The sequence below is a fragment of the Nicotiana sylvestris genome, chromosome 4 (genome assembly GCF_000393655.2).
Source record: "Nicotiana sylvestris chromosome 4, ASM39365v2, whole genome shotgun sequence".
NCBI classification, from domain to species: domain Eukaryota; kingdom Viridiplantae; phylum Streptophyta; class Magnoliopsida; order Solanales; family Solanaceae; genus Nicotiana; species Nicotiana sylvestris.
In genome coordinates, this window is record NC_091060.1 from 163,977,248 (window position 1) to 164,000,734 (window position 23,487).

The 23,487-nt window shown below is 36.9% G+C and overlaps 1 protein-coding gene across 2 annotated transcripts; it reads left to right on the top strand.

Moving 5' to 3' along the window:
- The first annotated feature begins 6,098 nt into the window (after nucleotides 1–6,098).
- Nucleotides 6,099–10,730, top strand: LOC104249769 (probable transcription factor KAN4). Of its 2 annotated transcripts, none has more exons than XM_009806251.2 (6): nucleotides 6,099–7,041; nucleotides 7,351–7,427; nucleotides 7,689–7,725; nucleotides 8,114–8,255; nucleotides 10,344–10,434; nucleotides 10,543–10,730. In XM_009806251.2, exons 1-6 carry the CDS (start codon nucleotides 6,615–6,617, stop codon nucleotides 10,678–10,680), a joined length of 912 nt encoding a protein of 303 aa, XP_009804553.1. In that variant the 5' UTR covers nucleotides 6,099–6,614; the 3' UTR covers nucleotides 10,681–10,730. The 2 variants fall into 2 exon arrangements, with proteins under 2 accessions (XP_009804553.1, XP_009804554.1); XM_009806252.2 differs by having other exon boundaries at nucleotides 10,347–10,434.
- Nucleotides 10,731–23,487: the final 12,757 nt, after the last annotated feature.

Sequence of the window (23,487 nt, forward strand, 5' to 3'; positions counted from 1 at the left end):
GCATTACGTGAAGCATGTTAGGCTAGAATTAACTGTTACTTGGTACAAAATTTTGCATTTAATTGTGTATTCTTGTGTTGCTTCTATGTGTTTTTAATTTGGGACTACGGGACGGCATCCCGGGAGATCCCCTGTACGTATTTATCATCTGGACTGAGGTGCGGGATACCAAGAGATCCCTAACATTTATTGAGGATACCAAGAGATCCCTAGCATATATTGAGGATACCAAGAGATCCTCGGGATACCAAGAGATCCCTAGCATACATTGAGGATACCGAGAGATCCTCGGGATACCAAGAGATCCCTGACATATATTGAGGGTACTAAGAGATCCTCGGGATACCAAGAGATCCCTGACATATATTGAGGGTACTAAGAGATCCTCGGGATACCAAGAGATCCTTGGCATATATTGAGGGTACTAAGAGATCCTAGGGATACTGAGAGATCCCCGGTTATCATCCTTGTTATGGGTGGTACTTCCTGGTGTTTGCCATTTTTTTTGTTTCAGTTATTGTACTCCTCATTACCCTGTGTAGATTCTTACTGTAGATTTTCAACTGTACTGCTTATCTTATACTGTCATGTATCATATTCTTTATATTTATTTAATCTCAGTAGGGCCCTGATCTTCCTCGTCACTACCCAACCGAGGTTTGGCTTGACACTTACTGAGTACCGCTGTGGTGTACTCATGTCTCTTCTGCGCATGTTTTTCATGTGCAGATCCAGGTACTTCTACTCAGGTCTACCATCCTTGAGGGAGGCGACTACTTATAGACTTCGAGGTACATCTGCCGCGTCCGCAGACCGAGGAGTTCCTTTCTATTCCTACCTTTTTTAGTAATTAGCCCTTCTGTACTTTCTGTTCTTATTAGACAAATTCCGGAGTTAGACCTATATAATATTTCCTTTTTTTAGCTTGTGATACGTGGATTTTCGGGTCTTGAATTTGGATATTGGTTTTGAGATTTATATATGGTGTATGCCGAGCAGCACATTTAAACACTGTTATTGCCTTATTTTTGTTTTTAAATTATTTACTTCCGCAAGTTTGAGTTATCTTTCGCAATTTAGGCTTACCTAGTCATAGAGACTAGGTGCCGTCACGATGGTTCACGGAAGGCGAACCGGGGTCGTGACAAAATTTCTAATAATTTAACATAATTTTTCTATTTTTTTAATCTAATATATAGTCTTATTACATTTTATGTGGCTTTTTATTAACTTGTAAATTTATTTAATATCATTATCAACTACTTTTCTTTAATAATATAAGATAAATATATAATTTTTTTAATTATAAAATAAATATTGATTTTGTTTTAAAAACATTGCTCGAAAATTTTAAATTATTAAAATTTAATAATATTTTTAAGTGTTATATAGTTATTTTATTTTATTTTCGAAACTTATGATTTATAAATGTCCTTACATTATCTCTAAATTATTTTTATTATTCAATTTTTTTAGTTTTTGATTTTAACTATTAGACTTGAGTTATGTGGACTTATATTATGACTTTTCTTACTATAATATAAAAAACTTTCTCATCTGAAATTTAAATAAGATTTACCCTTTTTCCTATGATAAAAAATCTGAATTTTTATGTTTTCTCTATTTATTCGTTATTTTTGATTTTATATTATTCAATGCCTAATATTATTACACTGTCATGTGAATTTTTATTAGCATGTTTGAATTTAGTATTTATTTTTACCACACTCATTCTAATATAATATAGATAAAAATTTAAAAACTTTCTCATCTCAAATTCAAATAATTTTTATCATTCTATTTTCTTAATTGGACTATATTTTTAAAAAATTATGTTATGCTTTCAAATTTAAACTTACTGAACTTAATTCAAATATAATCATAGAAAAATATTTTTCTTAATTGTTCGAACACATTATATCTAAATGTTGTAGTAATATTTACGTATAAAATATTCGTTTGCACGATTTATCAGTATTAATATGAATTTATTATTCTTGTTATTAAAATGTCTTTTGTTGATATTTAATTTTTCTCTTACCTTATAAATAATTTGTATACTTTATGTAAGATCTTATTTTGCTGCTTGAAATTCTTTAATTTTTAAACTCAATAAATCCTTAATTTATTAAGTAAATTTTAGTTTTATTCTATATTTTAACTTACTCCGAAGTATAAATAGTTATAGGTTATCTAAATTTACGTCTTTATATATTTTTATTTTTTTCTATTATAGTTTTTAATTAATTTTTCACCTCCATATTTCTAGCTAATATAGAAAAAAATCTATTAGTAGATAAATATATAAATATAGATATAGATATAGATATAGATATAGATATAGATATAGATACAAATATACATATAAATTTAATTATAGATATATAGATTAGATTTGTCTAAGATCTATTTAGATTATGTATAAGATTCATTAAACTATTTTCATTAATTATGTTTCTATATATAATTTCTAATTATTAATGTTGTCCTAAAATTGCCAAGTGACTTCATTTTAGCTTGTCACTTGGCTTAACCACAATGCATACTATTCTCCTTTTAATATAATATAGATTCTATATATAATTTCTAATTATTAATGTTGTCCTAAAATTACCAAGTGATTTCATTTTAGCTTGCTAACCACAATACATATTACTCTCCTTTTAATATAATATAGATATAGCAGTTTGACTATTTAAGCAAAATTCACGGATAGAGTAACTATACCCTATTATCAAGGGTTGGGGTAGATGGATAAAATCCCTTCATTTAAAATAGAGGTTTGGAATTTGACTTATGGAAATAAAAATCCAATTAAGTAGCGATTCCTCTTTTAATTAATCTTTCGCAACGTCACACATATTGACGGTGATGTCACACACCGTATAGGGGTGGGGTGAATGAAATGGAGGTTAGCGACGGGAGTCCTGTGTGACAAGATAATGCCACTGTTACTGAAAGGTAAATTTTATAGGGCAGTGGTTAGGCCTGCTATGTTGTATGAGACCGAGTGTTGGCCGGTGAAGATCTCACACACCCAGAGGATGAAAGTTGCAGAGATGAGGATGTTGAGGTGGATGTGCGGGCATACAAGGAAGGATAAGATTAGAAATGAAGATATTCGAGAGAAGGTGGGTGTGGCCCCCATGGATGACAAGATGCGGGAAGCAAGACTCAGATGGTTCGGGCACATTCAGAGGAGGAACACTGATGCACCGGTGAGAAGGTGTGAACGACTGGCGGTGGTGGGTACGAGGAGAGGTAGAGGGAGACCTAAGAAGTATTGGGGAGAGGTGATCAGGCAGGATATGGCGCGACTTAGGGTTACTGAGGACATGACCCTAAACAGGGAATTGTGGAGATCGAGCATTAAGGTTATAGGTTAGGAAAATTGTGATGTCTTTTTTGCAGCGCACTAGAGTGACACTAGCCAGTTAGGAATTAGTCTTAGGCTGCTATTGATCAACTACTGATGATGGGCTTTATCTTCTGTGTATTAACACCTTACATCTTTCTCGTATTTCCTATATCTCTTATATTGCTGTTACTTTATTTTTTATGGTATTTATGTTATGTTATAGATTTTATGGTACTTTATGTTGTTTTATTATGAGTCTATTGATAGTACTAATATAGTGTCTCTTGTTGCCTCTTTGAGCCGAGGGTCTCCTGGAAACAGTCTCTCTGCCCCTCGGGGTAGAGGTAAGGTCTGCGTACATATTACCCTCCCCAGACCCCACTTGTGGGATTACACTGGGTTGTTGTTGTTGTTGTAATGTAAATTCGGATTTGTCAATGCCTTGGACACTAAAGAAAACAACTACGACATTATTCCATTACAACTTACAAGCCCTTTTTATGCTTCTTTCCCTACTAGCTCGGACCTCCCTCAAGAATAACCTAGTGTCTTGATTTTTACTCATAAAAGAACATGGAGATATCTTAATCCCAAAATATTACTAGAGAAGTGGCACTAGGTTGAATAAGAATGGGGGTAGCGTCAGATACATGTGGGTCTGAAGCGCCGGTGTCGCCGAAAGTCCCAGCCACCCTCTGACACTCCAGCCTATTCTCTCTCGCTCTCATTTTCCTTCTCTACGTCTACTCGATCTCCTCTTTCCCGTTATATATCTCCCAATACGCCACGACTGAACCCCGTTATTTGTGGGAGCTTCGCACGTGTACAGCAAGCTATTATTTATGGTCCAAGACTCCAACTCTACACACTGCAAATTAAAAGATTTACTTACGTCGTGTGTTTATATAGCATTTCATTAATTTAGTATGATCAAGTGTAGATTAAGGTTCAAATACATATTAATTAACCACGATAACTCAATATAACCATATATAAAAGACACATATCGTTTAGTATTGATTAACTAAATTTAAATATCGAGAGCGTGAATAAATCTTTTTTATTAAACCCCGTCTTTGTAAAGTTCACCCCCGTGACCAAATAACGAGCAAGACTACATAAACGTATCCATGGCTGGACTTATATTGGACTCATCAGGGGTAGATCCCCCCAAAAAATAAAGTACATGTTTACGGGAATCTAGTAGTTTTTGCTCATACCTTACATATATATTAAAAAAATTATTAAATATATTTAAATATTATACTATAAATCAAATTATTTTTGTATATTATTTTGAGATAATTATAGGAACCATTAAATTTTAAATTCTGGATGAGGATTCTTCTAATGGACGGCCTTGATTTTCAAGAGTTCAAAGATATATGCTCAAGACAAAAAATTAATGCATTTGTTTCGTTTCTTTTTAGAAATTTCGAGAGCAACAGATAAGAAAATGTACCGATCTATCGATGTAGCATCCATGTTCCAACTAAGCACAAAAATACCTATCCAGTGTGAAATTAAACAAAGAAAAGTATTGTCGTTATTATTCTTTTCCATGTGTAAATTGATGTCATAATACGTTGTTGTGGGACAACGATGAAGAGTGAATAATTACTCCGTAAGGTGCATAGTTCGGAAATAAGTAAATTCTGAATGCCATGACTCAATATATTGCTTGTCCAACAGACAATAAACAAATAGAATTTAGGCATGGAAGGAATTAAATGCGCTTGTGCTATGTTCGCAGGAGAGTAATTAGGACTCCCATTTTAACCTTGATTTGTGCATGTCCGTGGTGTGGAATATTTTTCGGTTTGTAGTAATATTTCACTGTGTCACCTTGAAATTCTTGCCTTATTAATAACCATGATTTTCAGTTCCCCTTTGAATTTGTAGCGCACAGTCAAAATTCATAGCGGGAATGTCAAATAGGAGTTTGTTGCATTATTGCTATATATAATAGACAAAAGATAAATGAGCATAAAAGCACAGGATTTATTGAAAACGGAAAATAAATAATGTTGCAGAAATTGACTCGTTTGAGATAATTTAATGAGTTGTGAAATAAATCTAATAATTTGACAACCGGCATCTTGTTTTATATAAATCAAACTTTGTCATTACAAGTGTTTTCCCTCTCATTCCTTTAGAAGAGAACTAAATTCAAATTTATATAGCTGAATTTGTTGTGCGAAGGTTTGGTATTATTTTTAGGACTAAATTTTCCTGAAAATAAGAGTACCAATTCAGCTTCCAGAATTAAGTTAGTTTGTTAGGTGACAATGACATGGATACCGTTTATGCTTAGAGGACATTAATTAGTATTAATTCTTCAAATTAATGTTTTTGGGGGCAATGGATATTTTGGCCTCATCAGAGTCACTCCAGCTTCTTTCACAAAAATATTGTTGGAATATACAAATTCAGGAAAAAGCTAAAAGACCAAAAATAAACATAATGGAATAAAAACAGCAGAATTTTATTATAGGTCGCAATCTATGGACACTTAAAAGAGAACAAGAGAATGTGTGTATATGAGAGAGAGAGAGAGCAATTCCTTTCCCAATATTCCATTGAACAGTACACTAATTTGTTTTCTCGAATTCCAACCATTCCCTTCAAGAATACCTCCATTATATCTCTGCACCTCTTATTACAACCATTTTCCAAATTGCAAAGCTAATATAGCAAAAGGGGACTCCCACCCCCCACCCCACCCCACCCACCCCCAACCCTTAATTCTTTGTCCCCAACGTCCAAACAAAACATTTAACTCTCTGAAGAAATTAAAGGCGTTTGAACCTTCTGTATCCTTAAATACAGTTCCCTCTTTACACAAACCTTTTAAAGCAATACCTTTGCTTTACAGATTCAGACCCCAAGAATAACAAAAGCCATAGTTTGAAGTTATTTACTTTCTTGTACATTATTTATGTTGACTAGAGCTTACTAATAGTCTCTGCTATTCATCTCCTCGTTCATCTGCACATTTCTACTTTTGTTTCTTTATCAAATCCCTATCCTTTTTATAGGTTTTCTTTAGCAAAAAGCCTATTCTGAACCCCTCCTTTCTTTTGCTCCCTCTCTCTCTCTCTCTCTCTCTCTCTTTTTATTCACAACATGCAAATCATAAGGCACTCATGAGATAATCACAACTCAAAAAAACCTTTTTCCCTTTCCTGTTTAACAGTTCATTTCTCTATTTTCAAGACCCCTTTTCAAAAGAACGTTCTTTTTCAGCTCAAAACCTATGAGGGACACAATAAGTTCAAGTATGCCTGATCTTTCTTTACAGATTAGCTTACCCTCAAATATTTTAAAGTGTGATAATCATAGTTTTTCGACGGAGTCCGGTAGCAGCGGCGGAAGCGATTTGAGCCACGAAAATAATGGAATTTTTCGCCCACAAAAAGCTTTTAATAATCTTCCTTTACTTACCTCTTTTGAGCCGACGCTAAGTCTAGGGTTTGGGCAACTACCAAATAGAAACCTTCAACGTTATCATCAGCATCAACATCACCAGCAATATCAACCTCAAATATATGGCCGTGATTTCAAGAGAAGTTCAAGAATGATAAGTGGGGTAAAAAGAAGCGTTAGAGCTCCTAGAATGAGATGGACTTCAACTCTTCATGCTCATTTTGTTCATGCTGTTCAGCTTCTAGGTGGACATGAACGTAAGTTGAAAAATAAGAGTCCTCAAATTAAAGTAACATTCTTTGATATCGTAATAATTAAATGATCTTAAATTTTTAAACAAAGAGAAATCATATAGCCTAGCTTCACTTGCTTGAGCTACCGGAAACCTCCTCTTTACCTTCTCAAGGTAGGAGTAAGGTCTGAGTACACACTACCCTCCTAGACCTTATTTGTAAAATTATACTGGATTTGTTGTTATTGAGCTTCGCTTGCTTGAGATTGAACCAGAGTTGCGTTGCTGTTTAAATGCTGTACTAAATTTTCTTTATATTTTTTTTCTCGAATAGGAGCAACACCAAAATCGGTGCTAGAGTTGATGAATGTGAAGGATCTAACATTAGCTCATGTGAAGAGTCACTTACAGGTAAGGTTACTTTTTCCAATAGAGTAATCAATAGTCCTTTGAATGTATGAAGAAAATGGATCTATATTTGATTTTTATAGATATCTTTGTACCTTTTTTTTTCCTTCGTATCTTGTATTTTTACACTGCAAAAATCCATGTGAAACCTGGTGTTTTTCTTTTGGAGTACAAAGGGGTTAAGACAAAAAGGCATCTTGAGTTGTAATCTTAGCAATGTGGACTTTTCGCCTAATATATACTTTCTGTGTTTTTTTCATGCAGATGTATAGAACAGTGAAGAGCACTGACAAAACAACAGGTATATTTGGAATTTCATCTCCTAAAGGACCCCAGTATATTTTCACTTCCATCATTCTTTTTGTTTGCGAGTTGGAAAACTTTGTTCTCCTCATACACAAAAATCAGAAGGGAGCCTTGGGTAACTGGTAAAGTTATTGTCATGCGACCAGAAGGCTATGCGTTAGAGCCGATAGGATAGTGTTGTGTACAATAGACCCTTGTAGTCCGGCCCTTCCACATACCCCGCGTATAGTGGAAATTTAGTGCACCGGCTGCCCTTTTATAAACAAAAATCTGTGGTAGCTAGGATATATATTACTATTGGGTTTGAATTTAGTCCATGCATACAAGTCATGACTTATTATATGCTGATTATTGATAAATAAAATTATAACTTTAATTTGCAGCTAAAGGAATGACAGAGATATTTGTGAACCCAAACAGAGGGAATAATATTAGTGAATATGAAAAATCTTGTGAGGAGATTGATGCAATGACTGACCCTTCAGTATCACTATCAAACACCATACCACAAAATGCTCATATCAGGTGAGTGCATCTGCTTCTCAACTATAGTACATTATTTCTCCATTTTATCTTCTGACTTTGTTTGAATATGCTGTATTTTCATTTCTTCATCATTACAAATTGGAACCGAAGGCAACCATTAATGGGTTACTGACATGCACACATACGAATAGATAAGCACCAAACTAACTAGTAGACAAATACATATCTCTCTATAATATCTAAGTAGATGTTATTGCTTTATATATGTATCTTTATAACACTTTGTACTTTTTTAATTAAATTGTTAGATCGAGTTTGAAGGGAGTCATAAAGCAACGGTAAAGTTGTCTCTATTTAATCTATAGGTCATGAGTTTGAGCCATGGAGGCAGCAATTAATACTTGCATTAGATTAGGCTATCTACGTTACATCCTTGGAGCGTGACCCTTCCTCAGACTCTACGTGAACGTGGAACACCTTTGTACATCGAGTTGCCCTTATAAGATCGAGTTTGAAAATATTCTTAAACATGTATCTTAATTAATGTATATACTAAGGATAATTGTAGACAACTGTATTTAAGGGCTAGTGTGGAAAATACTTTAAGGACTTGTTATAGATACGAAGTAATAGCTTAGCATGTGGATGAATCAATAATTAGTGTAGGAGGCAGACATACACACACAAAAATGCCTTGACCGTGGAATTTATTCTGGTACAATATGATGGTGTCTGTATTAGCTTTGTTAATAGTGTAGAGAGATAAATGCGATTAAATACTCTACGGCTCTAAGTATCTTGATCTTGGTGAATAATGTACAAGGGCTTCTAGGTTTAGAGAGTTGTGAGTTACGTGTGAAATCCTATCCTATTGCTATAATGTTTGGAATCAAAATCCACTACTCCCGCTGGTCCATAATAGGTGGCTTTTTTGACATTATTATTTTGATTCAAAATAAATGATCTTTTGCATAATCAAGAAAAAATTAACTTTGTTTTTTTCAAAATTTGTACTTATTTACATATCTCAATGTGTCAAGTTAACAATATGCAAATTTTAATTAAGGTTAATTTAGGAGTTAGTATTTTCTTAAAATGCGTGTCAAATGCCAAAATGTCACTCATTATGGACCTGAGAGAGTAGCTAGTACTACTATTTATTTCTATCCGGTTTACATATTTGTCTTTTCAATTACCATTTATCTCATTTAAATATCGTAATTAATCAACACTACACTATTTTTTAAAACATCAAATATTCTAAATGAAATTCACTTGATTAAAATGGCAGATCATATGTATCAGAGATATTACATTAGCTGAAAGGGAAGGGACTTGTTTTTATTGGGGAAGAAGTGTAATTGATTTAAGCACCGATCTCTATAAGTGAGAGGTGTTTCTAAAAAGTCAAGCAGGCCGTTTGGCTCAAATCTCCAAATTGTATACTAGCTAGGGTGCCACTTGGGTACACTTCAATTCGGATTGGTAGGGGTCCTGTATTTGCCCCATATATTGTTATGCGAGATTATTAATTCAATGTTCTTTTTGGATGAACTTTGTTGACTTCTTTCATGGACGGCCATGCCAAAACCAAAATTATTTACATTAATCATAAGTAATCCATTGGAGTATTAAACACTGCTTTAGTCTATCAGTTAATTCGATCTAGCATATACTAGTACCCTTCCTAAATCATCTAAAACATGCTCTTAACTCATTAATATCTGAGTTCTAATTAATACGCCATTTACGTCTTCATTTTGGTGTTCATTTTTCAACTTTCTAATGGTCCATATATATACCTAGCATAGGGCTAACTGGTGTACAAAGTATTTCGTGTTCACACTGAATCCGGGAAAGGGCCGTACTATAAGGAGTATGATGTAGACGTCCTACCCATTAGTGTCTGCTTCTACGACCCGAACACGTGACCTATAGGACTTTACCGTTGCTCCATATACCTAGCATGTACAGGCAAAATGCATGTCACTACGTTAGATATATAGATGTTGCCCACAATCTTGATTGCACCACCTAAACCTCTATAAGTCCAAGAAAAACCCTAATAGTGTTTCAAATTGAAATTCTTGTCTTACGTACTAACATGTTTTATCTTAAACAAATTAGCAGAATTCCATCTTCATTTATGACTGAGACAAATGCATGGAGCCACTCAAATAGAGAAAGGGCATTTCCTTATCCTCACATCTATTCAAATGTAAGTTAATTTCCATATTATTATTGGAATATAGATTTTTTTCCCTATATGTTGAGGACCTAAATTTATAAGTATGTATGTTAATTTTTTGTAATTGGATTTGTGCAGATGAAAGTTATTGAGCCAGCCGATAACTCAACTTCTTCTGATACATTGGTTAATCTTGAATTTACACTAGGAAGACCAAGCTTGAATATGGGACATGCTGGATCATCCTCAAATGATTCGACTCTTCTCAAGTGCTAAAATTATGAGATGTAGAGTTAAATTAATTAAGTTGACGTAGTTATTAATTACAGTTCTATCTTTGACTGCAATTAAGAAAATCTCTGTAGACTGCAGGATGGTTCAATTTTATCTTGACACGAAAAAGGGGAAAAGCTTTTAGTGGATTTTGCTAAATCATTTGAAGGTTAATTAGGTGACAAAATTTGACGTGTCTAAAATTTCCTTCCACTGAGTGTAACATTTCTAGAAGATTTTCTATGATGGGAAAGAGTCCACTATTATGATTTTTACGATGTTTAGAAGTTTCACCCTTAAACTGAGTGAAATAGTTTTAAGAAATATCTAGTGCCACAACTAATAATTCGGATAGCAATTAGATAAAATAGCAATTTTACTAACAAATATGAATTAAATGATGTAGATGACTATCTATATATCCATAAGTTGACTCTTTCAAAATTGACAAGACTATCTTGATGATATCATTAGAAAGAAACAGTCATGATTCAAGATGGATCTGCCCTCAAAATTAAGTCAATATCACATTACAAAAATGTGGGTCGTTGATCTAACTCTGATAGCTTAAGCAGCACAACTTGCACCCTCGCTTTTGAAGATTTGTTGCCTTATTTTGGTTAACTTGTGGTCAATAATTTTAAAATTCGGAGAATTTGATCCTCTTTTTCAAAATGCTAGAAAAAGTAAACAACAAAATTGGCTGGCTATTTGTGCAATAATCCCTTACAAATATGAGTAATGCCTTTCTAAAAATTGCCCAAATCAATTAACTTTAGGCTCATGACCCTACAACAATCCATTTGGGAGTTTTTTCTTCCTATACAATATTTGAAATTTATTTACTAAAATTATTTTAGTTTTGTATATTATCCGCTCTAAATAAGAATCACTACAAATTATATAAAATCCATTATTAGTGGCTTAAATTAGGGAATTTAATTATAGTTTTTTCCTTTTTTCTCTCCTCTCCTCTTTCCTTATTCTCTGCCGCATCTCTCCAAATTTAATCAATTATTAGTACCTTAAATTAAGAGATTCAGTTACATTCTTTTTCTTTTTTTCCCTCCTTTTTCCTTATTTTTCTTCTGCCTTAATTGCTTGTAAAATGAAGGTGAAATCTTTTTAGAGCGATAAGGAAATATCAAAAAATTTCTACCGCCTTAATTGCTTTTAACAAAACTTGGCTCTATGAAGTTTACAAGAATTTACTTCCTTAACTGTCATCGTCATACACTGTTTGGTTGAAATTTGCTATTGTTTTATTTTTCGATATTTATTTAGTAAAAATAGAATGTTATTTTTATTTTATACTATCACTAACTAATGAAATAAAACAAATTCATGTGATAAATCATATTTTAAGTGACAGAACATCATACAAATTTGTATGGTACAACAACATATAAATTGAAAATAAATTCTTACAAATTTGATATATCTACAACTACATATAAACTAAAAATAAATTTTATATAACTAATTATATAGTATAAAATTTATTTATAACTTATTTAGAACTTTTATACATTATTTTTACCTAGTTAAATATAATTACAATATCATACAACTTAAATATAATTTTCATATAAATTTTATACAATATGTCTTTTGTATGTATTTTGTATATGATTTGTATATATTTTGTATGTAGTGTGTTCTTCTTCCTCTTTGAAATTTCAATCAAAACTTTATCTCTTTATACAATTTTTGATACATATCAACAAATTTATGTAAAGAAATAGTATTTATAACTTAAATACAAATTTCATACAATGATTCATACATTATACAACTATTTTTCAACTTTCATACAACATTCAAATAAAAATATATATAACTACAACATAAGAAACTTAAATATAATTTACATACAACTATAATACAATTTTACTACAATTTCGTAGGTATATTGTATGCCATGTGTTCTTCTTCTTCTTCTTCTTCTTCTTCTTCTTCTTCTTCTTCTTCTTCTTCTTCTTCTTCTTCTTCTTCTTCTTCTTCTTCTTCTTCTTCTTCTTCTTCTTCTTCTTCTTCTTCTTCTTCTTCTTCTTCTTCTTCTTCTTCTTCTTCTTCTTCTTTCAATCAGAAATTCGGCGAAAATCAAGTCTAATCTTCACCAAACACCCTAAATATTGAGATATAAACTCCAAAAAATATTCTCAATTGTTTGCAACAACACCCAATTCAAACAAATAATAATTTTTGAAAATTCAAATTTAAAGCTTGGAAGCTTTTTAATGGATGTCAATGGTGGAGAATCAAACGCCTTAAAAATTTATTAATTGACAATTTTAATTCGAATATCAATTGTGCAACATGAAAGGAAATTGCTAGGTTAAAACTTTATAATAAAACGATTGAATCCATTGATGGATTTCATTAAAACTCTATACAACAAGAAAGCATAAAAAAAGAGAACATCAAAGGAAGAAAAATTTGAAAAAAAAAACAGAGAAGGAGAGATAGGGAGACGAAGAGAGGGGGGGGGGGTAACAAAAAATAGCTCTTTCCCTATTCTCTGCCGCCTCTCTCCAAATATAATCAATTATTAGTGCCTTAAATTAAGAGATTCAGTTACACTCTTTTCCTTTTTTTCTCCTCTCCTCTTTCCTTATTTTTCTTCTTCCTTAATTGCTTGTAAAATGAAGGTGAAATCTTCTTAGAGCGATAAGGAAATGTCAAAAAAATTCTGCCGCCTTAATTGCTTTTAACAAAACTTGGCTCTATGAATTTTACAAGAATTTACTTCCTTAATTGTCACGACCCGGATTTTCCACCCTCGGGATTCGTGATGGGGCCTATTAGTGAAAGCTAGACAAGCTGACCATTTGAATTATTTACCTTTTTCTCAGTTTAATCCTTTAACAATTAGTAACCAACATTAGATAAACATCGGAATTTAATAAGCGGAAGACTGAAATGTAATATTTTAATAAAGATGTCAATACCAATCCATACATAAACTACCAGAATTGATGTCATAATTTTATAGACGGTCTAGGAATACTACAAATAAAGGTCCGAAAAAGAAATACAATACTGTCTCGGAAATACATAAATGAAACAGGATGAAAGGATAGAAGGAGATGCCAAGGCTTGCGGACGCCTGCAGGACTACCTCGGATCTCTAAATGGACTGAAGGCAGCAACCCAAAGCTAAGGTCCATAAGCTCCAGTACCGGGATCTGCACATAGTGCAGAGTGTAGTATCAGCACAACCGACCCCATGTGCTGGTAAGTGCTTAGCCTAACCTCGGCGAAGTAGTGACGAGGCTAGGACCAGACTACCAAATAAACCTATGCAGTTAAATCATATACAGCAAAAAATAAAAGCAAAACTTAACAATTAAAGATAGGAAGAGGGAATCATGCTGTGGTGGACAAAAAATAGCAACAGAAGCTAACAGTTAAATGTAAAGAACACCGTAACTCAATTATCAATAGAAATCAGGAAAATCAAAGACAAGTGCACCGTATCACCTTCATGCTTTTAATATCGTGCTCACTATAAAATCAATAAAATCGGCACGACATCACCCTTCGTGCTTTTACCTTACATAATCATGGCACGGAATGATACTTCACACATTAACACTCATATCATGGCACAAAATTGTACATCGTGCGACATGACATCACCCTTCGTGCTTTACACTCTCTCACAAATATCATACACGACATCACCCTTCGTGCTTTACACTCTTCCTCACAAAAATCATACACGACATCACCCTTCGTGTTTTAATACTCTTCCTCACCCAAACAACAATCACAAAGCAATAAGGGCAAGGGAATCAACAAATTCAGAATAAAATTCCGGCAAGGGAACAATAACACAACAATCATATCCCGGCAAGGGAAGCAATATCAAGATAATAACATCCCGGCAGGGGAGATAACATTAAAACAACAACATCCCGACAAGGGAGACAATATCATAATTCTCTTTTCTTTTTCACATTTACTTCACAATTTGAGCAAATGCTCTATAAGGTTCAATTGCCAATTATACTTCCACAAATCATTTTATAACTTGAGCCAACGCTCTTCAATATTCAAATACCAATATTAGTTCCACAAGCCTTGCTCAACAATAAAAATCATCACATAAGGCATGAACATTATAAACAGAGTCACATTAATCATAGTATAAGACTCACAGACATGCTTGACACCAACGTATAGATACTCGTCACCATGCCTATACGTCATACTCAACAACTAACACATAGCAAATAGGACACAACTCCTAATCCCTCAAGCTAAGGTTAGACCAAACACTTACCTCGATGCCACGAACACAATTCAAGCCTCAACTATCGCTTTACCTCTTGATTCCACCACCAATTCGCTTGTATCTAGCCACAAGTTACTTAACTATATCAATAAATGCTAAATGAACCAATTCTAATGCATGAAAATAGGTTTTCTAAAATTTTTCCCAAAAAGTCAAAAATCGACCCCAGGCCCACATGGTCAAAACCCGAGGTTCGAACCAAAAATTGATTACCCATTCACCCACGAACCCAAATATATAATTTGTTTTGAAATCACACCTCAAATCGAGGTCCAAATCCCCAAAATTTGAAAAACCTAGGTTCTACCCAAAACACCCAATTTCCCCCATGAAAACCCTTGATTTTTAGTTGAAATCATGTGAAAAGATGTTAAAGATTAATGAAAATGAGTTAGAAATGACTTACAATCGATTCGAAAGAGTACTTGTCTTTGAAAAATCGCCCAAAGGTGTTTAGGTTTTGAAATGGTTTGAAAAATGAAAGATTTTCGGCTAAGTTATGAATTTGCAGGTCGCAAATGTCGCAATTGCGACTAGGGTTTGCAATTGCAAACCCCTTCAAAACCTGCTAACTTCGCAAATGCGACAAAATCTTCGCATTTGCGACCCAGTGCAATTCCGATCACCTTCGCATTTGCGAGGGACCTTTCGCAAATGCGATATCGCATATTCGATACAAAAGTCGCATTTGCGACCAAGGCAGCCCAGGTCGACTTTCGCATTTGCGATACTTTCTCACATTTGCGAGCTAAGCTTCGCAAATGCGAAGCCTGCAGACCTGCAACATACCAGCAATTTCCTAAGTCCAAATTCACTTCGTGGCCTATTCAAAACTCACCTGAGCCCTCGGGGCTCCAAACCAAACATGCACACTAACCTAAAAATATCATACAGACTTGCTCGTGCAATCAAATCATCAAAATACCATCAAAACTATGAATTTAGCATCAAAATCAAAGAAAATCTCAAGAACATTCAAACTTTCAAATTTTACAACTAAAGTTCCGAATCACGTCATATGACCTCCGTTTCTTACCAAATTTCACAAGCTCAACTTAAATCACATATAAGACCTGTACCGGGCTATAGAACCAAAATACGGGCCCGATACCATCAAATTCAAACATATTTCATTTCCAAAAACTCATATATATATTCCAGAAAATAATTTTCTTTAAAAATTCATTTCTCGGGCTTGGGACCTCAAAATTCGATTCCGGGCATACGCCCAACTCCTATATTTTCCTACGAAACCTCCGGGACTGTCAAATCATGGGTCCGGGTCCGTTACCCAAAATCTTGACCGAAACTAACTTAAATTCATTTTAAAAGCAAACTTTATCATTTTTCACAGATTTTCACATAATGTATTTCCGGATACGCACCCAGACTGTGCATGCAAATCGAGGTGAGACAAAAAGAGGTTTTTAAGGTCTCGGAACATAGAATTTGTTTCTAAAACAAGGTCATCACATTCTCCACATCTGAAACAACAGTTCATCCTCGAACGGACATAAGAAGTAAGTACCAGAGTCGGAGAAAAGATGGGGATAACGGCTTCGCATATTGGACTCGGACTCCCAGGCCAATGCCTCAACAGGCTGACCTCTCCAATGAACACGAACATAAGGGAAACTCTTCGATCTAAATTGACAAACCTGCCAGTATAGAATAGCTACCGGTTCTTCCTCATAGGATAAGTCCTTGTCCAACTGGATAGTGCTGAAATCTAACACGTGGGATGGATCGCCATATTATTTTCGAAGCATGGACACATGAAACACTGGATGCATGACTGATAATCTCGGCGGCCATGCAAGTCTGTAAGCCACCTCTCCCACTCGATCAAGAATCTCAAATGGGCCAATGAACCTAGGGCTAAGCTTATCCTTCTTTCCAAATCTCATCACGCCCTTCATAGGCGATACCCGAAGCAACACCCGCTCGCCGACCATGAATGCCACATTACGAACCTTACGGTCGGCATAACTCTTTTACTTGGACTAAGCTGTATGAAGCCTATCCTGAATGATCCGGACCTTGTTCAAGACATCCTGTACTGATTTATACCCAACAACCGAGCCTCTCCCGGCTCAAACCATCCAACCGGTGACCGATACCGCCTACCATATAAAGCCTTATAAGGAGCCATCTAGATGCTCAACTGGTAGTTGTTGTTGTAGAAAACTCTGCTAAAGGCAAAAACTGATCCTACAAGCCTCTAAAGTCAATGACACAAGCTCGGAGCATATCCTCCAAAATCTGAATAGTATGCTCGGACTGCCCGTCCGTCTGAGGATGAAATATTGCGCTCAACCCGACTTGTGTGCCCAACTTACGCTGAACTGCTCTCCAGAAATATGAGGTAAACTGCGTACCTCAGTCCGAAATGATAGACACGGGCACAACTTGAAGATGGACAATCTTCTGGATATAGATCTCAGTTAACCTCTCGAAAGAATATGAGACTGCCACCAGAATAAAATGTGCTGACTTGGTCAACCTATCAACAATAACCCACACTGCATCGAACTTTCTCTGAGTCCGCGGGAGTCCAACAATGAAGTCCATAGTGATCCACTCCCACTTCCACTCAGGAATCTCGATCTTCTGCAACAAACCACCAGGTATCTGATGCTCGTACTTTACCTGCTAACAATTCAAACACCGAGCCACATATGCAACATATCCTTCTTCATCCTCCTCCACCAATAATGCTGCCGCAAATACTGATACATCTTGGCAGCACCCGAATGAATAGAGTACCGGGAGCTATGGGCCTCCTCTAAAATCAACTCTCGGAGCCCATCCACATTAGGCACACAAATCGACCCTGCAGCCTCAAAACTCCATCATCTCCAACTGTAACCTACTTGGCACCCCTGTGCCGCACTATATCCCTAAGAACACACAAATAAGGATCATCATACTGCCGATCTCGAATATGCTCAAATAATGAAGAATGAGAGACTGTACAAGCTAACATACGACTAGGCTCAGAAATATCCAATCTCACGAACTGATTGGCCCAAGCCTGAACATCTAAAGCAAGTGGTTTCTCACCGACCGGAATATACGTGAGACTGCCTATATTGACTGACTTTCTACTCAAGGCGTCGGCCACCACATTGGCCTTTCCCGGATGATATAAGATGGTGATATCATAGTCTTTCAATAGCTCCAACCACCTTCTCTGCCTCAAATTTAGATCCTTCTGTTTGAACAAATATTGTAGACTCTTGTAATCCGTGAACACCTCACATGACACGCCATACAGATAATGCCTCCAAATCTTCAATGCGTGAACAATGGCTGCTAACTCCAAATCATGAACTGGATAATTCTTCTCATGAATCTTTAACTGTCGTGAAGCATAATCAATGACCTTGCCATCCTGCATCAACACCGTACCAAGTCCAATATGAAATACATCACAATAAATTGTATATGGCCCTAAACCTGTGGGAAAAACCAACACTGGAGCAGTAATCAAAGCTGTCTTAAGCTTCTGAAAGCTCGCCTCACACTCGTCCGACCACCTGAATTGGGCACTTTTCTGGTTCAACCTGGTCATCGGGGCTACAATAGATGAAAACCCCTCCACAAACCGACATTAATAGCTTGCCAAACCCAAGAAACTCCGGATCTCTATGGCTGATGCAGGTCTAGGCCAGTTCTTTTGCTCTATCTTTTTCGGATCTACCTGAATACCCTCTGCTGATACAACATGACCCAATAATGCAACTGAACTTAACCAGAACTCACACTTCGAAAGCTTAGCATACAACTGACTATCTCTCAAAGTCTGAAGAACCACTCTCGGATGCTGCTCATACCCCTCCCGGCTGCGGGAATAGATCAAAATATCATTAATGAATACTATCATGAATGAATCCAAGTAAGGCTTAAACACTGGGTTCATCAAATCCATAAAAGTTGTTGGGCCATTGGTCAACCCGAATGACATCACCAAGAACTCATAATGCCCATACCGAGTGCGAAAGACTGTCTTAGGGACATCGGATGCCCTAATCCTCAACTAATGGTAGCTAGATCTCAAGTCAATCTTCGAAAATACCTTGGCACCCCGAAGCTGATCAAACAAATCATCAATCTTCGGCAATGGATACTTATTCTTGATTGTCACCTTGTTCAACTGCCGGTAATCTATACACATCCTCATCGATCCGTCCTTCTTCTTGACAAACAACACCGGCGCACCCCACGGCGAGACACTAGGCCTAATGAAGCCATTATCAAGCAAGTCTTGCAACTACTCCTTCAACTCTTTCAACTCAGGCGGGGCCATACGATACGGCAGGATAGAAATGGGCTGGGTGCCCGGAGCCAAATCAATGCAGAAGTCAATATCCCTGTCGGGTGGCATCCCAGGCAGGTCTAAAGGAAATACCTCAGGAAACTCACAAACGATAGGCACAGAATCCTTAGAAGGAACCTCAGCGCTAGAATCACGAACATATGCCAAATAGGCCAAACACCCCTTCTCGATCATACACCAAGCCTTCATATATGAGATAACACTATGGGTAGAATGACTAGGAGTCCCTCTCCACTCTAAATGAGGCAAACCCGACAAAGCTAAGGTCACAGTCTTGTCATGATAGTCCAAGATAGCGTGGTAAGGTGATAACCAGTCCATCCGTAGTATGACATCAAAATTAACCATGTCTAGAAGTAACAAATCTACTCAAGTCTCAAGACCACCAATCACAACTATACATAAACGATGGACACGATTTACCACAATAGAATCACCCACCAGTGTAGACACATATACAAGAGCACTCAAAGAGTCATTAGGCATGACTAGATACGGTGCAAAATAAGATGACACATAGGAGTACGTAGATCCTAGATCAAATAAAATTGAAGCATCTCTACTACAAACCAGAACAATACCTGTGATAACTACATCAGAAGCCTCAGCCTCAGGCCTGGCTGGAAGAGCATAACATCAGGGCTGGGCCCACCACTCTGAACTATATCTTTGGGACGGCTTGCTGTAGGTTGGCCTCCACCTCTAGCGACTTGACCTCCACCTCTAGTACCTCTACCTCCACCTCTAGCACCTCTACCTCCACCTTTAGCTGGCTGAGCGGGCTGTGGAACACTCGGTGCCTGAATTATGGCACGGGAACCCTAATGCTGAGAGCTGCTCGATGCTCGAGGGCAAAATCTAGCAATATTCCCCATATTACCACAAGTATAACAAGCCCTCAACTGCTGAGACTTCTGACCTTGACGACTTGAATGACTACCCCGAAAACTATAAAGCGGCGGTGTACTGATAGGAACTGGTGGTGCACTGTAGGACTGCTGATTAGAATACTGCATTTGAGAACCATGGACACCTGAAGCACCGTGAGAAACCTGAAGTGCTGGCTGAAAAGGCCTAGAAGGATGGACTCTACCATACGTATCCCTGCCTCCAAACGAGGCTCCACTGAATCTGCCTGAATGACAAGGCCTCTTGTCAGACCCCTGACCACCCCCCTGTGATAGAACCATCTCAACCTTCCTGGCCACATTGACCGCATTCTGAAAGGAAATATCGCTCCCCGTCTCCTTAACCATCTAAAGTCGAATAGGCTGAACGAGTCCCTCAATGAACCTCCTCACTCTCTCTCTCTCTCTCTCTCTCAGTGGGAAGTATAAGAAGAGCATGACAGGACAAATCAATAAACCTGGTCTTGTACTGAGTAATAGTCATAGAACCCTACTGGAGATGCTCAAACTGCCTCCGATAGGTCTCCCTCTGAGTGATAGGGAGAAACTTCTCCAGAAATAGCTGAGAAACTGCTCCCAAGTCAAAGCTGGTGACCCGACTGGTCTAGCCAAACAATAATCTCTCCACCAAGTCTTGGCGGATCCAAATAAGCGAAAAAGTAGTAAAGTCGACCCCATTGGTCTCCACTATCCCCATGTTCCTGAGAACCTCATGACAGCTGTCTAAATAATCCTAGGGATCCTCAGAAGATGCACCGCTGAAAGTGGTAGTGAAGAGCTTGGTGAACATGTCCAATTTCCACAAGGTATCAGTAGATATATCTGCTCCAACACCGGTCTGAGCTACCACAGCCAGCTGAGCTGCTCCAACTGACTGAGCTGCTGGAGTTTTGAAACTGGGGAGCCATCTGCTCCGGAGTGTGAGTAGCAGGAATATGAGCTCCTCCTCCAGCCTGAGAGACGGCTGGTGCTACAGGAAGTAAGCCTGCCCGGGTGACACTCTCCATAAGGCCCACTAGACGGTCCAAAGCATCTTGGAGTACTAGGATAGCAATGAACCCCTCTGGGACCTGAGCTGGGCTAACCAGAACTGCCTGGGCTGGAACCTCATCATCAAACTCAAATTGAGGCTCCGCCGCTGGTGTTGCTGCTCTGGGCTGAGCTCTACCCCTACTTCGGCCTCTAGCACGACCTCGGCCTCGCCCTCTGCCCCTCGTGGGAACTGCTGCTGGGGGCTCGGGCTGCTGATCAGTGGATGAGGAAGCGCGTGTTCTCGCCATCTGCGAAAGAATAGAGTAGAAATTCAATTAGCATTGAGAAACCAAACCGCACAATAGGAAAGACTATATGTGAAGTTTTTCCTAACTCTGTAGCCTCTAAGGGATAAATACAGACGTCTCCGTACCGATCTCTCAGACTCTACTAAGCTTGTCCGTAAACTGTGAGACCCAAGTAACCTACAGCTCTGATACCAACTTGTCACAACCCGGATTTCCCAGTCGTGATGACGCCTACTAGTGAAAGCTAGGCAAGCCGACCATTTGAATTATTTACCTTTTTTCCATTTTAATCCTTTAACAATTAGTAACTAACATTAGATAAACAACGAAATTTAATAAGCAGAAGACTGAAATGTAATATTTTAATAAAGATACCAATACCAATCCATACAAAAACTACCCAGAACTGGTATCACAATTTCACAGACAGTCTAGGAATACTACAAATGAAGGTCCAAAAAAATAAATACAATACTGTCTCAGAAATACATAAATAAAACTGGATGAAAGGATTGAAGGAGACACCAAAGCCTGCAAATGCTTGTAGGACTACCTCGGATCTCTGAATGGACTGAAGGCAGCAACCCAAAGCTAAGGTCCGTAAGCTCTAGTACCGAGATCTGCACACAGTGCAGAGTGTAGTATCAGCATAACCGACCCCATGTACTGGTAAGTGCCTAGCCTAACCTCGGCGAAGTAGTGATGAGACTAGGACCAGACTACCAAATAAACATGTGAAGTTAAATCATATACAACGGAAAATAAAAGTAAAAGTTAACAATTAAAGATAGGAAGGGGGAATCATGCTGCGGGGGGACAACAAATAACAACAGAAACCAACAGTTAAATGTAAAGAACACCGTAACTCAATTATCAATAGAAATCAGAAAAATCAAAGACAAGTGCACGACATCACCCTTCGTACGTTTACTCTCGTCCTCACCATAAAATCAATAAAATCGACACTTCATCACCCTTCGTGCTTTTACCTCTCATGATCATGGCACATAATGATACTTCGCGCATTAACACTCATATCATGGCACAGAATTGTACATTGTGCGGCACGACATCACCCTTCATGCTTTACACTCTCTGACAAATATCATGCACGACATCAACCTTCATGCTTTACACTCTTCCTCACAAAAATCATACACGGCATCACCCTCTGTGCTTTAACACTCTTCCTCACAAAAATCATACATGAAATCACCCTTCATGCTTTAACACTCTTCCTCACTCAAACAACAATCAAAAAGCAATAAGGGCAAGGGAATCAACAAATTCACAATAAAATCCCGGCAAGGGAACAATAGCACAACAATCATATCCCGACAAGGGAAACAATATCATAATCATCTTTTCTTTTTCATATTTACTTCACAACTCAATTCACAATTTGAGCCAATCAAGACAATAACATCCCCACAAAGGAGATAACATTAAAACAACAACATCCGAGTCAGGGAGACAATATCATAATCCTCTTTTCTTTTTCACATTTACTTCACAACTCAATTCACAATTTGAGCCAATGTTCTAAAAGGTTCAATTGCCAATTATACTTCCACAAATCATTTTACAACTTGAGCCAACGCTCTTCAATATTCAAATATCAATATTACTTCCACAAGCCTTGCTCAACAATAGAAATCATCACATAAGGCATGAACAATACAAACGGAGTCACATTAATCATAGTATAAGAGTCACGGGTATGCTTGACACCAACGTATAGACACTCGTCACCATGACTATACGTCGTACTCAACAACTAACACATAGAAAATAGGACACAACTCCTAATCCCTCAAGCTAAGATTAGGCCAAACACTTACCTCGATTCCACGAACACAATTCAAGCCTCAACTATCGCTTTACCACTTGATTCCACCACCACTTCACTTGTATCTAGCCACAAGTTACTTAACTATATCAATAACTGCTAAATGAACCAATTCTAATGCATGAAAATAGGTT